Raw genomic sequence first — 16388 nt, 5'->3', positions numbered from 1 at the left:
CTTATAGAAAGCCTGCTTTTTCAACTCGAATGGAACACACCACACGCCGTGCTATAGCAATGGGGATTATTAGAGAATGACGAGCCGAAAGCTTTTTTAGAGCCTTCTCTTCAAGCTAGTTCGACTTTCTGTTGACGTAGGGTGTGAGATCAAAAGCCGACAATCAGGTTACTAGCCATGTAGGTCCAGGGAGGGCAGGTCGACCGATGTCTTCTCAAGCACATAACAATAACTTTTTGCAAGAATTTTTAAAACAGTTCTCGAGTTTCTAAATATTACTATGAATAAGTATCTGAATAAACTCTTTCCTAATTAGGTCATGTCAGATACTCCCCCTAGTCCTAAACACTTCAAAGTCCTCGAATCTAGCCCCATAGCTTAATCCTTGATCCCTCATCGCTAACCAGATCTATGTGCAAGTCCACTTCATCTGGGTGAACTATTTTGCCGTTCTCGACAATACGAAACTGTAGTTTCTTAGACATTTCTCCAGGTTGCAAGCCTCTCGTCCTTTCAGACGTCAAATGTACCCCCACCACTGCGGTCCTGTTTGAGCTACCGGAAATCAATGCACTGCCGATATTGTTTTGCGCAGAGAGCCAATTCTCCTGGCTGCCCGAGGGATCGCCGAGGAAAAAGTAGACAAAGGTAAAGGCATGATCATGCAGTACACTCAACCGCACCTCGGCCACCCACTCTGTAGTCGTAGTGTGCTCATTAACCGACAAAAGCGATACTGAACCGCCTCCCCACCACTCTGTTACCTTCTTTTGTAATTCTTGCCGGACATCTTCTTTCTGCTTCCCTGTCAAATCTGTATCGGCATATGCGTAACCAAAGGCTTCTGTGGTCCTGGAAGTATCCGAATTCCAGAAAGTGCCATCATCAGAGGACAAGAATGGAGTCAAGGGTGACTGAGAATCTTGCATCTCGCCTTTGATGACCGTGAAGCTGTTCTCTCCCGCGGGTAAAGGAGTCACCCATGAGTCTGGATTCATAGCTTGCCATATCGCGACGAGTCGATCCGTCATAGTGTGATGAAGAAGGAACAACGGATCGAATGAAGATAGGGGAACAAATGTCATATGTCCTTGGAGCCCGCCGAAGATATGTATAATGTCGTGGACCGACTCGAGCGAGTCCAAAGTCGAATTATTTGAGAAAGCCCACGCCTTGCTACCGAAACTGTTAAAATCTTTGTAACTGGAAAAGAGGGTTGAAAGGCGTCGTTGGATCTCAGGAAGCTTTGAGAGAAGAGCCCTGTTGACTTGTTCGTTATCGGACGTTGGTTCCTCCTGGTCGTCATTGTCAGGTTCGGTCGAATTTGGGGCCCTCTTTGTCTCGTTCCAGTTTCTCAACTAAACAGCGGTTTATTAGCAGAAATTCTAGTCACAATTACTTTGCGAGTACTTACAGGCGCCCATATCATGGCTGTTGCGTTCTTTGGATGAAACTGGTAAGAGTAAAGAGGATTGTGTATCTCTTGAACTCCCTTGGGTCCATTTTGAGAGATGGTCTCATTCCAGAAAATATCAGGAAGATGCGACTTTCCCTCCGGAGCTGGCATTGCCCAGTTCCAATACGGCATACGAAAGTCTCGTGCTGCAGCTGTATATGCCTGCCTGTCGGTCCCATTAGGAAACATACCGGCAATGACGTTGGCCATCCGATATAGTTCTTGCTGTTGAGTATCGTCAGCGTGAGCCTGAGAATCAGGTGTGATACTATGGTTCGAACCTCAAAAAGGGTCAAGTATGGCCGATGCCACATTGGAAAAAGAACAGAATTGTGAGCACAGTAACCGGACTGATTAGCTCCTGTAGCAGCCTCAACCCCGTTCCATGATTCAAAAGGGACACCGTGAATTCCTAAACAGAAAAAGCGTCAGCATGACCTTCTCCAGGTCTCGTAGTTGAGACAGTGCAACAAACGCACCGGCGATCTGGTACCACGACGCTGGATCATCTTGATCAACGTCCTGCAGCATGCTCATGGAGAGGATGTAAAGGTCCCATTTGTACCGATCGGCTTGCATCTCCCGGATCTCAGGCCTCAAGGGGACGGTGCCATTGCGAGTTTGTGGAAGGGGCTTGACGACAATTCGGCCAGTATCTTGTCTGCGAGTAAGTGAGTCGATGTCGACGCCGTAAGAATAACTTTGCGCTGTCGCAAACGCGAAAAAGAGCGTGACCAACCAAACGACTTGGCACTGCATGGCTAGAAGTGGTTATGAAGAGGGAGATAGAGAGGACAAAATTGTGGTCGAAGAGGCCGAAGAGAGTTGAAGTAGAGGTATCGCAAGCTGAAGCTTTGAGTAGATTGAGGCCTGGGAAGGTGCAGTGGTGCTAGCTCTTGCTCAAGTGTTCCATGTAAAAGAAAGAAAAAAAGCAGTCTTGGGCAGGTCCGACCGACGATAGCTATCTCAAAGGAGTAAAAGAGTCGCCTTCCGTTTAATCAACCATAAACCGAGAATTCTTGGCGAGGAAGAAGCTCTATTAAATATCCATCAACGATATCGAGGCAAGTCTAGAGACCAACAGCCTGGGACTGGATAAAAGGAGAACAACACTTGGTGATATCGCACTTCCACGTTGCTGTACACACTCCGAGCCATTAGTTAGTGCCATTGATTTGATGGACGGATTCACAGAACGGCTCGTTACATTTCCCCTTTGAGTGACAAACACTCTTTGATGATTATGCCATTCGCCCAACGTCTCGGCTAGAGGCAGCCGCCCTATGCTTTTCGTATCACTTGGTTTCCCTGCCAAGATCGAGACGCAACATGCTGTCTTGCATTGCACTAGACCGACCACGTTTCCGAGCTCCGTTTTATGTTTGTTCGGAGCTGTCCGATGCCGAGTGCCGTGCCATCAAAAAGGAGATATAATCTATGAAAGCCCGTGCTAGTCTAGGGATTTGATATAGTTGAAACTGACCATAATGTGTCTAATACTGACAAAGTACAAACAGTACAGCACCATAACCCAATCTCGATCCTCATCCTGGCTTCTCTTTTATCTAAACTCTGTCCTCATGTCCGGTTTTCATTCCCGTTGTTGGTAGTTGTTGCTTATCAAGCATACCGTAGTCGTGGTGCAGAATGGGCGCACTTGAGTAGCGGTATACGTCAGTCAAGCACATGAAAGTCAATGGCCCGCAGTAGACTGTGAAATAAAGAGAGTCAGTGAGGGTGTAAGGAGATTCGTATCACATTATCATTTGAGATGTGCGCCAGGAAAGACGCAATACACCGCAGAGCACTGACAGATCTTTAGAAAGTATTTGATGGGTTTGGCTTCCAATGTCTAATTTTAGATGACTTTTTTCTTCGCTTTTCTTTAGAAAGTTTTTTTTAATTCTTAGTCGTATTAGCATGCTACACTATCGTGAATGTATAGGCTGCCTCCAGATATACAGCCCCAGCAAAACAAACAAATCAGCAAAATATATCCATCTATTTTCCAACCCGAACGCCATCCAATGCCATAGGCTTCATCGGCCCCTTTCTAGGCTCATCATTGCGGTCTACTCGGTACTTGAGCTTGACACCCATTGCCGCAAGCTCCACATCGAGATACTTGAGCGCACCTGGCACAACAACCTGCGTAGTTTGGTCACCACCAACCCACGAACTGCCTAATCCATCTTCCCAGATCTCCCCCTGAACCTCTGTTAAGTCCACGGCGTCCGCATCATCCAGCTTGATTGCGCAAGCACGACATCGTACGATGCTTGGGGCCTTCTTCTTGCCCGGTGCGAACTGTGACACTGTGGGCTGCACAGAAAGGAACGAACCACATCGGCGGCAAATCCACGATTTGGAGTAATCGGAACAGTTCAGCAAACGATCCTGAAGCAGGAAAGCTGTTCCGTGTGCCAGAAGAGCATCACGCTCCATTTCTCCAACACGGATACCACCACCTCGCTTTCGACCCTTGATAGGCTGGCCTGTAGTCGGCACAACCGGGCCCGTGGTTCTTACTTGGTACTTGTCGTTCACCATATGTCGGAGTCGCTGGTAGTAAACGACTCCGATGTAAATGTCAGCTTGAAGCTCCTCTCCAGTTATACCCGAGTACATGGGCTCGTTCCCATGGTAATTGTACCCGGCCTTCATCAATTGGTGGCCAAAGTAATCTCCGGCGGTGTTTTCTTCGTCGAATTTGAAAGGAGTTGAGTCTTGGGCCAGACCATGTAGCGCGCCAGCCTTGCCAGCTAGCGATTCGACGAACCTGGGTCATGTTAGCTTGAGAAAACAACGTAAAGAGAGGAAATCACCCGCATTCCGATAGTCATTCGTGAGGGGAAGGCATGAGGGTTAATAATAACATCAGGAGAGATACCGGTCTCGGAGAATGGCAGATCCATTGTTGGCCACTTTTGTGAAGCAACACCCTTCTGTCCGTGACGAGACGAGAACTTGTCACCAACGATGGGGGATCGAGGAATTCGGAACTTGATAGAGACTGTTTGCAGGGGCTCGTTGCCAGACTCAGCTCCGATCAAGCGCACCGTCTCAATGAAACCCTCTTCCGAGTCCTTGTACTTCTCGTAATGAGTAATACCGTCGAGGTTCACCAGTTTGCCATTGTAGTCAGGAGTCACAGTGTGCCAGGCGCAGATAACGTCTCCTTCCTGGATCAGACGACCAACGTGAGGCAAACCATCGTCGTCCAACATACCCTGGTGGTGGGCACTCACATGACTATGAGGAGCAAATCCGAACGCTTTCGTGACGCTCTTGGTGGCTTTTGTTCGAGAGTCATCCTTTAGTGAAATCTTCTTCGTCTTGTAGATGGTACCATGGCCGAAACCTCGCTCGTGAGCGCTCTTGTTGAGAATCATAGCGTCATCCATATCATATCCAGTATAAGAAATGACAGCGACGACCGCATTGAAACCATTTGGGAAATTATCGAATCCATAAGTATTGTGCAGGGGTGCGCGAACAATAGGTGTTTGTCCTGTCTGAATTTGGTAGCTTTTGTTGTCTTGTTCAAAGATTAGTCATCCGTCTTCAGGGGGGGTTTTTGGCCAAAATCATCTTCGTTTTTCGGCCAAAATAGCTTCAAACTTACCTGTGCGATATACAGAAGCAGTACCAGGAGTTCCCATCGTTTGTTTCGCCATCTGGCACTGGTACATGTTTCTCTTTATCCGGATTAGCATTGACGTTTGAGGAATAATAATGAATGCAATTACTCACAGGCGATTGATTGAAGTCGGAAAAGGGGGTCATATTGGCGAGAATCGAGAGAATGTTGGTGGGGTCGAACTCCACGTGGGTTGATTTGCCCGACTCAATCTCCTGTGGCACAACAGCAATGGACATATAAGGCTGCTCGTAAGGGCCGACCCAATCCTCCTTCTGTAGGGGAAGATACTTCACAGGGCGCACCATTCTTGCGGGCGTTGAAGTCAAATAGACACCAGGGTAAGACCCACCCCTGGAGGGGGGAACGTAACCGATCTCGAGTTGCAGAGGAACTCCGTGGGTGCCCTCTACCTTCCAGTATCGGAAGCAATCAGCGATTCTGACAGACTCCTTGGGGGTACAGTATCCAAGAATCTTGCCGTCCATCATGACGACAACGTTTTCGTCAGTGGAAGCAGACGAGACATCAACAACTCCGAGCTCGGCAGCAAGAGTGGCGATATGGGACACGTCCAGGTAGTCAGTTGTGATCGAGCATTTCCTTGCAAGATGGTTGAGGAGGCCACAAGGAGAACCATCAGGTGTGTGGACGGGACACATGAAACCCCATGACTCTGGAAGCAGCTTTCGTACAGCTGTTGTCTTGAGTTGGGCAAAGAAGGCACCACGATGGACCATGCGGAAATGACTGATGAATCGCGTAAAGTTAAGCTTTTCCGCCACGACTGTGAAACCGGCCGTTTGTTGCAAGTCGAGACCTGACTGACTCTGCAAGTTACCCGTTGACATGAAGTATTCCAGCGCATTACCGAGATTTTCGTTGGCCTTGCGGAAAATGTTGTTGGGGAACTCCTTGCGGAATTCCTCGGACGTAAAGGGAATACCAGGGTTCCTTCGGAAGTAGTCTCGCATGGATCCACGAACGTTGACGCTGAGGAACTCGTCGAATCGTTCTTTGAGGATCTGTCCGTACAGGAAACCACCAAGCAGAATCTCCTGGTTCTGGACAGCATCAGGGTTGTCAACGGCGCACTCTCCGGCGACAAGGGCGTACAGCTTTCGAATCATGAAGAGAATGAGCTTGTACTTCTCGTTATCTTGCTCTTCGGTGACATCAACATTGCCAAGGTGAACCAAAACAATCTTGCGCAAGAACTCAGTGCCGACCTCGTAGTTGGTCATGGTGTCTGGGACTCCGAGAACGACTCGGAACTTCTCACCCAAAAATGCCCTTGTATCCGACTTGCTGTAGAGGTTGTAGGACTTGTACGTGCGTAGCAGAAGCTCGATTCGGTCCGTCAAGAAGGTGTTTCCGGCTGCCTTGGAACCAGCAGGACCAACCAATCCCTCAAAGATTTCGCGATCGTTGGTCTCCACCAGGGCCTTGAGAATCATCATGACAGGAACGAGGTACTCGTTCTTGCGCCACGAGAAACGGAAGGTCATGTTACCATCGTTGAGGTAGTGGAGAACGTTGGTCTGAGAGGTCTCGTCGGGACGGACTGCACGGAGAATAATACCGTAGGGAGTGTAACCAGGGCCACGGTTCTGGAAACTAGGTCGGTTGATAGCCATGGGAAAGTTTCGCTTGTTCAACTGCAGCATTCGAATGATTTTTTCGATACCGTTTACAACAAAGTACCCTCCAAGCTCCTCGGATTCTTCTTTTCTCTCGACGAGCAGCGCAGGTGAGTTGCCTTCGAGGTGGCATCTGTTTGACTAGTGACGGTGAGTAAGAAAACTTCAGTGTCGAAAATTATTGGGAGGCAAACCTTGATCATGACAGGAACCTGGCCGAATTCTCGAGTGAACTCGACCGGGTCACCGCCATTGATGCGGTACTCGAGTGTAGCCGAGAGCCTTCCTCTGTATGTGACGTGACGCTCTCTGCACTCGGCGGGGAAAACTTGGCGGTTCCGGGCCAGCTTATTAGAAGGGGGGACCTGAGGCTTCTGAAGGAAGACGTCCTTGTATCGAACAGTAAGTATGTTCTTTCCGTCTGAGGGGGCGCGGTCGTCGCCATCAAGGAAAGTTCTGGTGCCAATATCGGCTATGGCATGCGTCAACAGACCAGGCTTGCCATCGTCACGAAAGATGGCATTGAAGGATTCGATATGGGGGTTGACGGCTAATTGAAGGGCGGGATAGGCGCTGTGGTCTGTGGGAGGGTTTCGGAAGAGGTTCTCACGGCGCAGGGTGTTGAACTGGTGATCCCACTCGGTTTCGGTGGCCGTGGGTGCCATGTTGACTGGTGAGGTTGGTCGCAAAGCTTGGTAAGAATGACAGGACTTAGGCGGCGTACGCAAAAGCACTGTGTCCAAAACAAGTGATGCTTGAGTGAGTCGCAGAGATATTTAAAATCCGCGAAGCCTTTGCTGCCTTTAAGAATAATAAGGAGCGGTAGACATTCGTCGATTGGGCCGCTCGCAAAGGATGAATGAGGCTATCGCAAAGACAGAAAAAAAAAGTTGCTATGAAGGCGGAAAAAAAGTTAGACTCGGTCCGCCTGCTTATCTTATCGCATCAAAGTGGGGCACGCGATGGCGGAATGAATTCTTGCCATCACTTCCAAGAAACCAAATCAGGTCTACCTTAGTAGTGGGATCTCTTAATTCTAACTCTTGAAATCATGAGGAACTACAATGATCGGTGCTCCTGTATACCTGCCCGATGGTTTAGCACCAACTCCTGGCATTACGGGAATATCGTGGAAATTCAGTGGTCCGGAGATCCGATCTTTTCGCGAAACTAACCAAACATGCAGTCTGCGCATGGTTTCAGGACCCTTCGCTGAGACGATAATGAACGAGAATGGTGACGAATTAACTACCTGTCTTCAAGTCACAAGGTCCGGTTAGCATAAGTCTGGCTCCTTTGTGTTGCCAATCACCGCTTCTGAAGCGAGTAAAGCCTAAAGCTGGTGCCTGGGAAATAGGTACGACGCTGACTGTGTAAGTCGAAAAATGGGGGCCATTTCCTAAAACTACTTGAGAGTAAAGATGGGATGGAGCTCACAGCAGTGCATCTTTAGATATCACTTGATTGATCTTTGTAGCTGATATAGATAAATTATTACTTCCGACCACTATGTTTATAGTGAAGACGATGGACAGGGTGTTGCAGAAATCAAGAACAGCACTGCCCGGAGATAGGGTAGACGAGATACTCGCTTAGATTTCAAAAACACGAGACGTTGGGAGTACTCAATCTACCCGGTCGCCACCTCCACGAGGCATTAGGGTGACAAGACATGACCAGCTTGAAGCCCGAAGTAACGACTTTCCAATCACTACTTGAATGGAACCTGGCGCCACTAAGCCTTGAAAGGCGAACTGCAGCCCGACCCAACATGCATTTGCATTTGCAGACACAAAGACTGGATGCAGTATGTAGGGAACGAACGAGGAGGATGGGCCATTTGCTGACCTCGGCTGCCTTGCATCTTGAATTGTAGGAAACAGAAACGACAGAGTCTACTGTGTAGGTATCTGTCGCTCTCGCTTTGGTGCACCTTTTATGGTAAGAGGTGTCTGCAGCGGTCTCTTCACTCTGATTTCTCTTGTGGAGATAATATCTCATTGTAAATTCATTTATCCATCTCGATTCCAGCGTAACCTTAGGCAAGGTCATCAGATATCCAGGTTCTGCCGACTGGCTACCTCTCTAGTTGATGCTTACCCCGTGTATTCATTCTGCCTTGTAATAATGGCTTGCGAGAACCATAGATAGCCTGCTAAACATCTCGCTATCAGCAATGAATCTTAGCCGTGACTCTTGGTAGGGGCTGTTGACCAAGACCTGCATATTACATGGATGTGCTATTGCAACACAGCACGACGTTCAAGCCTCGAAAAACGCCCGTATTTGAAATTCTACGATCCGAAGGAAGCTGCACTGCGAGAGAAGATCTGGTGCCCCTTGCACGATTGTTTGGATCAAGTCGATGCCGGGTCAGTTGAGTGCCTTGCTCAGGCAAATCTGGTATTGATCGCCAACCAAGGTCATCTTCAACAGTAGATGTGCATTAGTCCCGACACATCCCAGATCTGAGGAAAAATAAAAGTACTTTGAAGACTGTATAAGAATAGTGTTATGCCCTCGAAAGGACTGGAACTTTGAATTACTATGGGTTATGCTTTAATATCGTGTTAACAAAGATATATGTTGAAATCGGAACTGTACACTCTACTAAATATGTGAGTTTGTTTACCAGCTTCTGCTCTGTCAAGACCCTGCATCTAACCGTGGAAGAAGCTCACCAGTAAGAGTTCAAAACACCAATATCAAACACCGGCTTCAACTATCCGCTGTGTTCTCTCACCTCTAAACGGTTCTGTCAGCGACAAAGACGCCGGGTATTGAATACAAAACAGAGTTAGGCGCCCTCAAAAGACTTCGACTTTTGAGCACTGACGTCGATGCGGTCCTAGAGCCCTGCGTAGCCCTGGTCGATCATCGCTCCACCCAAGGAAGCTCGACTCTCAGCAAGCGAATGAAACGCCGCAGCGCCTAACCCACACTGCTACCACCTTGAGCTGGGCCAGGTGATTGAAGATTGGAATGTCACAACACCCCGCGACAACCTGCAGTCCCCAATCACTACTTTTTTGGCGCTCCCGTATACTGCTCATCCCTGCACAAGCTTCAAGTTTCTTGCTAGAGGTCTGGTCCAAAGCCTTTCATCAAATTATTGTTTTTACAATATTAATATCATCAGCAAGTGGTAGGATATTCATCACATCTTATCATCATCGTCATCATAATCATCATCATCATCATCATCATCATCAGGTGCTCTGCCCGACTAAGGTACAGCTCGTCGTCGACCGTCCAGACACGCAATAGATTAAAAATCCATCTCTGTAACCTCTCTGGGTCTCTTTTGGCGCTGCATCTGCGCTAAAATCCAACGCTACTTGCGCCGCCAGGCACGGGTCGTTCCCACCACTTTCCCCATTCCTCGCCCCCTCAAGGGCTCCAAAGGCTCCTGCTCGTTGGCTGTCTCTCTGGCGGCCTTTTAGTGTCTTTAGAGTGCCTGTTTAGCTGTTTTAGCATCCATATCTACTACCTGCTACCTACTGTCTCGGCCGTCATCTCGTCCTAGGTCTAGGTGGGGCATTTTTTGTGCCTCCGCCCAAGCGTCACCTGTGCCAATCTAGGTACTGCTCCTCCGTCGTTGCACCACGAGCCTCTCCTCCTTCACTATTTCCATCGCCGCCAGAACCCGCGTCCGACACCGACACCGACGCCGACTCAAAACGCCCAGACGCTGGCGCGCACAACCTCACAGCTGCAAATGTTACTCGTCGCCCGCCGCCGTCCTACAGATCGCTTTTCTTCTTGAACCGTCGTCTTGCTCCTTGTCTCTGTTTTGTAACCTTCAACCACGACCCTGCAGCTGAGCACCGACAAGAATTGTTCTGTCCATAAAGCACCCCGCCCGCCACACCTCGTTGCATCGTTTTCGACATCGATTTTCTTGCGCCTTTCAGCTGAAGGGGAGCATTTCTCAAACCAAGCAGTTTTTCTCTTGTCTTTGCGATAACCGGCACAGCCATCGCTTCGCTTTAACCAGCACCCTACCCGCACCCGACCGCCTGTCGCAATCCGAGCAGTGTCCTCTGTGACCTGACAGTAAATATGGCAGGAATTTTTCAAAGGGTGTATAATTGGCTGATGCGCATGTTTTGGTGAGTAACCGTGAACAGGCTTTATTTAAGAGATGTTGGACTCTTTACTGCCTGTTGCTGCTTGATTGTGGCACTTTGAAGTCACCGCATACTGACCATGACTTGCAGGGCGATGGAGATGGAAGTGACAATGGTTGGCTTGCAAAATGCTGGCAAGACTTCATTATTGCGAGTCCTCGCTGTAAGTGTTTGCATCTCGTTCCTCGCTTGACCGCTTGCGGCTAACTTGTCATGTTTGTAGGGCGGCGAATTCACCCTTGAGTAAGCGCTTCCTACTACCAGCTCTGTGTTTGTGTTTCTGCGATATCGATGCGAGGATTCCGAATATTTCGTTCCGTGACGGTTTCAAATGCTGACTCCAGGTGCCGCGTAGCTCGATTCCTACCGTTGGTTTCAACATGAAAAAGGTGCAGCGAGGCCATGTTACCCTAAAATGCTGGGACATCGGCGGCCAGCCCCGGTTCCGAACCATGTGGGAGAGATATTGTCGAGGCGTCAGCGCCATCGTGTTCATCGTCGACATCGCCGACACCCCACTGATCCCACAAGCCAAAGAAGAGCTCCACGATCTCATGAGCCGCAAGTCGCTTGAGGGCATTCCCCTTCTCATCCTAGGGAATAAATCCGACCTCCCAGACAAACTCTCAGTGGATGAGTTGATCGACGAACTAGACCTGAAAAACATACGCGGTCGTGAAGTGTGCTGCTATGGTATCAGTGCTAAAGAAGAGACAAACCTTGACGCTGTAGTCGAGTTTCTAATGAAATATGCCACGCGCCCATAAGTGGGAAGCATCGCTGGTATAGGGGTCGTAGAATGCCTGTTTGGGGGAACCGTGCCAGACCCTCCAGTTTGCGAGAGAAGAAGGCGATCCGCCCTGTGCTAGTTGTTGTCCCAATGATCGTCGGGCAAATGCTTATGTTTGCAAGAGGCTGGGGTCTCCAGGATCGATGACAAGGCCAAACGCTAATCGACAACGCAGCGAACAAAGGGACCAACGGTAAACATATATAAAATTCCCCTCTCACGAGCTCATGACATTCCGGATAACCGTTGGCTCATATGCGGCTTTTGGCAGTCGCTTCGAAGATTTCTTCGCTGCTCTCACGCTGCCACTGTTCAGAGTCTTGGATCCATGACACTTTTTCCTTTGTCTTCGGAGGAGCATAAGCTTGCATGACGGAAAGAGGTTCAGCGCTGGCTAGAAGAGGCCTTTTCCTAAGGAACGCTAGTTCTGTACACGAGGGTTGGCGCTTGCTGTTCCTCACTACCTGTTTGTTATTTTGTATTGGAGGCATGGGTGGTGCTGTCATTGTTTACAACGCTGTTGTTTCTACTGCTGCTGAATGACGGCGATGATGCGATTATTGGACATTGGCTTTTCTGGGTGGAACATACTTGATCGAGCAAAGCATGGGCAGTTGTCGGCCACGGCATGTGTAAGTAATCTGCGCGCGGCTGACTAGAAACGGCTGATGATTGAATGATTATGTCGTTATGAATTTGTATTTCCCGGTTTTCTGCATGGTAGTTGTTGGAAGCGAGGCGTGTTATAGACTGGGAATTTGGATTCAGGTTCTTGAAACGAGGTTCGACTGTGTAATGAGATAGGCGTTATGAACCTAATAGAAACATCCTATAATCGTGTTTTTTTTTGTCTTTAACCGAGTTGGCGAACTGGGCCTGTATTAGTAGGAAAAAGCTGCCATACTAAAGTAGCGGACTCGGGCAACTTTAAAACATATCGAATTGTAAAAAATGGCTTGTCCCAGATGACATGGGGTGAGTTGTCAATGTGAAGCGCATATGTCCAGGTGATGCCGGGGTGCGGATACTTATCAACACCCATTCTTCGCAACTGTAAGTCCTTTTGAGCTGGAAAAAAGACGACTGAGAGTCGAAAGAACCAGAGATACATATGAAAGAGAAATTTGAAAATAATGAGTGAAATTCGTCGTTCAAATTAGAAGGAAAGTGGGAGGAGATGTGAGAGAGGGGCCTGTCGAGGGAAACTCTGGGAGGCTACACACGGACCACTTGATGCGTTGGCCAACTCATCGCTGCAGTTGACAAGCGCCGCACGCCAGTTTGCAGTGGCTCCCTTGCCCTGTCAATCCCGTCTCGCATCACGCATCCATCGCCTTTCCGTTCGCACCCACCCCCGGCTGAGCAAACGAACTGGTGAGGATCTGAGGTGCAGCAGGGGAGGATATCGTGGGTGCCTCTGACTGGGTGCTGCCGTTTTCTTGAACGGCCAAGTGCTTCCGATGAACGGGTCCCTTTCCCAGATGGTCGCTTGCCGCCCTAGGGTTCTGCTGGCGTCAGTTGTCACTAATGTGGCTCTGTTTTTTCCAGATCGAGTCCTGTAAGTCGGGAATACTTTTTTGCATGCTGCAGATTGTACTTCATAAGAAGAGGTCGATGAGCCAACTAGCATCTCAGCGTTGAATTTCAAAAAGGGTTGAATTGCGGATTGCGACCAGAGATCAAGATTGGAAATGTTCACGTTTCAGGCACTTTGTATGCTATAAGCGAGCTGAAAAACTGCAGTGAGATCATGTTGCACCCGGTACTTCGTGAACAGCCCTTCGGGAGCTCCGATCAGACGGGGACGGCGGTGAACGGAGGCGGAGCGGAGGCTTGTCGGTACGGGGGTGGAGACGGAGTGGTATGATGGTTCGAGAACGTCGCAAAGGATTATGAGCATCGAAGAGAATCAATGGAACCATGTTTGGTCTTGATCATGAGGTAAAATCAAGAACGAAACAAGAATGAAAACGTCGTGTGGAAAAGGGTTGATATTATTATTTCCCCAGAAGGAAATGAACTGGAATTCGAGGTTTTGGAAAAGGTGGATTCGGCCTTTTCATTGGAGCGTCTTTAATAGCTGTGAGCGAATCGAAGGTCTTGCGCTAGATGATGGCTTTTCTGCAAATGGACCTCCCTCACACGGCTCAAGTTCCGGATGACTTTCGAACCCCTGATGCGGTTGACGCTGGCGGCTCATTCGCGGGGACCATTGTTGGAAGTTAGCCCTGAAGCTATCGTGACTGGATGACTGACCAGTCCGAGCTGGAACATTTGCTTGACATAGCGGTAGTGGGCACGAGAAGGATCAGCTGGTAAATGTGATGTGATTCAACAGATCGCCGGCCGAATGAGAGCTGAGCTGAGCAAGAATTGGTATTGTTCAAAAAACGAATTGGTGGAGGAGAGAAGTTACCTACCACCCAAAGATGGATTTTTCGATATGGGTGCCTGACTTGACGTTAGTGAGGAAAGAGCTTAGGCAGGGGAGTAGGGAGGAGGGAGGCAGGGAGATGGCTGTTGCCGTCAGAGGACCACTTGTTCTGGCACATTCCTTCCATTTTCCAAGATCCTATCCAGTCTAGTTAGTTTAGATGCCTCCTTCTATTTCAGTTTCAGGTTGTGCGTAGTCTATTCTCTGGGTAACATTCCTCATCGACTGAATTTCTACCTATTGCCTACTACTCATAAAGAAGAAGAAATTTTCTTTACATGAGATTCACAACATATTCTTTAATGACCAAAGACTGAAGCGATTTCAGCCTGGACGTTAACAAAAGATGAAACAGTTTATGACTATGTAAGGGTATCAGAAAAATTGGCAGCTGAGAACATAAGAGACGAAATTAGTAGGTCATCTTATGCTACTAAAATCATAGCCTTTAGGCCATTTATTTTTATACCCTAAGACTTGGGAGGTTAACTTTTCTGCTACCCAGTAGCTATCTAAGGGTATTTTGACTCTATATAGGTAAAGCAGAAAAGACACAACGTATTATGAGTTTCTTCATGTCGACACGTCTGCCGTCATCATTGGCAAGGCACTGATATCCTCATGGGTAGTCCGTGAACCCAGCAGTCTCGCCATCGCGGTCCAGAATATATCGAAATCGCTCCCGATCCTCAAGAAGGCATCTGGGCAGATCAAGATTGTTATCGACCCGTGTGAAAGTGTCCACCTTGCGACCCCATAAGTCAACACCCTGTCGTACGGCATTGGCGATGCGATCTCTGTCGCGGAAAGAGTCGCGATTCATCCACGCATGTGAGAAACTAGCCATCTTGTTCAGGAATTGGTCCACCGTCGCAAAGCACGAACTGCAATGCCAGCCCGCATTCGATAATACGCCCTTTTCCAAATCACGCAGCAGGGGAATGCCTGCATCACCTGTCCGCAGATTCCCAGGCAGTATTGTCTTGCGCATGCCTTGGTAGTAGGTCGCTTGTGGGAATGGCCATTCGGGCCCGTCGTGGAGGAACTGGAAGGAGTAGTAGTAGAATTTGGAGGACAGGGTGAGACGCCGCGGAAAGTTGCATGTACGGAGGACTAGCATTGTTGCTGGACGAGGAACCTCATCGACATCGGCGACCAGAATGACGTCCCCCCGGGCAGGGGTTTGTTCGCCGGTAAGTTTTGGGAAGACTTGCTCGAACATGGCGTTTCGTTGCAAGTCCTCTCGATCCCAGTGACGCAAAGGCTTGAACCCTTTTGGGTATTGGAGTTGGTGGTATATCATCTTGTCATGATATGCTTCGAAGCGCTTCCAGTTATCGTGAATAGTAAGATTCTTGGGGCCTCCCTGGAATGTGAGGGGTGCCTCGACGATGACAAAATAATCGATATAATTATACAAAGTCTTTAGTCGGATTTCGAGAAAGTCCAGCTCGGTGTTGACCATGAAGAGGTCGTATATCTTGCGACGACCGTCGAGAGCATCCGACCTGGGCTTGAAGACGGAGTAACCGTGTGCGTCGCATAAAGATCGAGCAGCTTCTGAGGCGTAGAATTCGTGGTGTGATCTTGAGAAGTTGAGCCTTGGGAGTATTTGAGTCGCTCTAATATCTGCATAAGTAATGCGATGGGCGTGCGAGCGGTCGAAATATGGTTGCCTAGAGAGAAGTGCCGCCACACAAACGAGGAATAACAGCAGAACAAAGGGCCTAGAAGGCACGAGAGAGGTCATGATGAGCTTTGGAAGTAAATCCAACTGAAAGAAAAGTGGTAAACGAGTGTCGGTATGTGATAACTCACACTTGATTAGTATCTATGTATTCGATGCATCTAACAACAAAGGATGCAAGATATCGGGAAAGACGGCATCATAGCCCTAGGAGGATTCATAGATCGCCCGCTAACAAGGTTGAGGATATTCCTTAGAGTATCAGATGGAGATTATGGCCTGGCAGTTACACGCAAACGTTTATGCAGTGCCATGCCAGCAGCTATCCATTATTGGCTGAGCGAGTGCTTGACAGTGCCGATCAGCCGGCAGTCCTAACAAGTACCGATAAACAAGCATTGATAAGGATTATCCTCATACCGTTAAACAAGCATGTTTCATGTGATGTCGCAGTGACCCAGTAATCCTATTGGGTTTATTAAGGCGCAGGTAGACATCAAGAGAGATAGTTTCTCGTATAGCAACGCCAGGCCACGCTAAACCTTTGAGCAACACGGCATTAAGTTTAAATATAGCTCTATTACCAATGTTTATAATCAAAGACTAAACAA

General features: G+C 48.5%; 6 protein-coding genes across 6 annotated transcripts; 3 read left to right on the top strand and 3 right to left on the bottom strand.

Moving 5' to 3' along the window:
- Window positions 1-365: 365 nt before the first annotated feature.
- Window positions 366-2215, bottom strand: FGSG_05628 (uncharacterized protein; the record flags this gene model as incomplete). Its single annotated transcript, XM_011325889.1, has 4 exons — window positions 366-1358; window positions 1415-1681; window positions 1738-1868; window positions 1936-2215. 4 exons carry the CDS (start codon window positions 2213-2215, stop codon window positions 366-368), a joined length of 1671 nt encoding a protein of 556 aa, XP_011324191.1.
- Window positions 2216-3457: 1242 nt separating this feature from the next.
- FGSG_05627 (DNA-directed RNA polymerase I polypeptide 2) lies at window positions 3458-7401 on the bottom strand (the record flags this gene model as incomplete). Its single annotated transcript, XM_011325888.1, has 5 exons — window positions 3458-4218; window positions 4347-4994; window positions 5082-5139; window positions 5210-6877; window positions 6931-7401. 5 exons carry the CDS (start codon window positions 7399-7401, stop codon window positions 3458-3460), a joined length of 3606 nt encoding a protein of 1201 aa, XP_011324190.1.
- Window positions 7402-7800: 399 nt separating this feature from the next.
- On the top strand, window positions 7801-8310 carry FGSG_12770 (uncharacterized protein; the record flags this gene model as incomplete). The annotated part of the gene is given in 3 exon segments (XM_011325887.1): window positions 7801-7998; window positions 8000-8109; window positions 8256-8310. Coding segments are annotated over 3 exon segments (363 nt in total).
- A 98-nt stretch (window positions 8311-8408) lies between these two features.
- On the top strand, window positions 8409-9175 carry FGSG_05626 (uncharacterized protein; the record flags this gene model as incomplete). The annotated part of the gene is made up of 3 exons (XM_011325886.1): window positions 8409-8543; window positions 8613-8638; window positions 9004-9175. The coding sequence occupies 3 exons, from the start codon at window positions 8409-8411 to the stop codon at window positions 9173-9175; spliced, it is 333 nt and encodes a 110-aa protein (XP_011324188.1).
- A 1623-nt stretch (window positions 9176-10798) lies between these two features.
- Window positions 10799-11633, top strand: FGSG_05625 (uncharacterized protein; the record flags this gene model as incomplete). Its single annotated transcript, XM_011325885.1, has 4 exons — window positions 10799-10848; window positions 10957-11029; window positions 11090-11109; window positions 11222-11633. The coding sequence occupies 4 exons, from the start codon at window positions 10799-10801 to the stop codon at window positions 11631-11633; spliced, it is 555 nt and encodes a 184-aa protein (XP_011324187.1).
- A 2947-nt stretch (window positions 11634-14580) lies between these two features.
- Window positions 14581-15899, bottom strand: FGSG_05624 (uncharacterized protein). Its single transcript, XM_011325884.1, has one exon. It carries the CDS (start codon window positions 15838-15840, stop codon window positions 14710-14712), a length of 1131 nt encoding a protein of 376 aa, XP_011324186.1. The 5' UTR covers window positions 15841-15899; the 3' UTR covers window positions 14581-14709.
- Window positions 15900-16388: the final 489 nt, after the last annotated feature.

Source organism: Fusarium graminearum, chromosome 3 (genome assembly GCF_000240135.3).
Source record: "Fusarium graminearum PH-1 chromosome 3, whole genome shotgun sequence".
Lineage (NCBI taxonomy): Eukaryota > Fungi > Ascomycota > Sordariomycetes > Hypocreales > Nectriaceae > Fusarium > Fusarium graminearum.
This window is presented reverse-complemented; position numbering and strand designations above follow the sequence as displayed.

What these genes read in the sequence shown, in the direction of transcription:
- FGSG_05624 (XM_011325884.1), bottom strand. Translation starts at nt 15,840, where the DNA reads ATGACCTCTCTCGTGCCTTCTAGGCCCTTTGTTCTGCTGTTATTCCTC.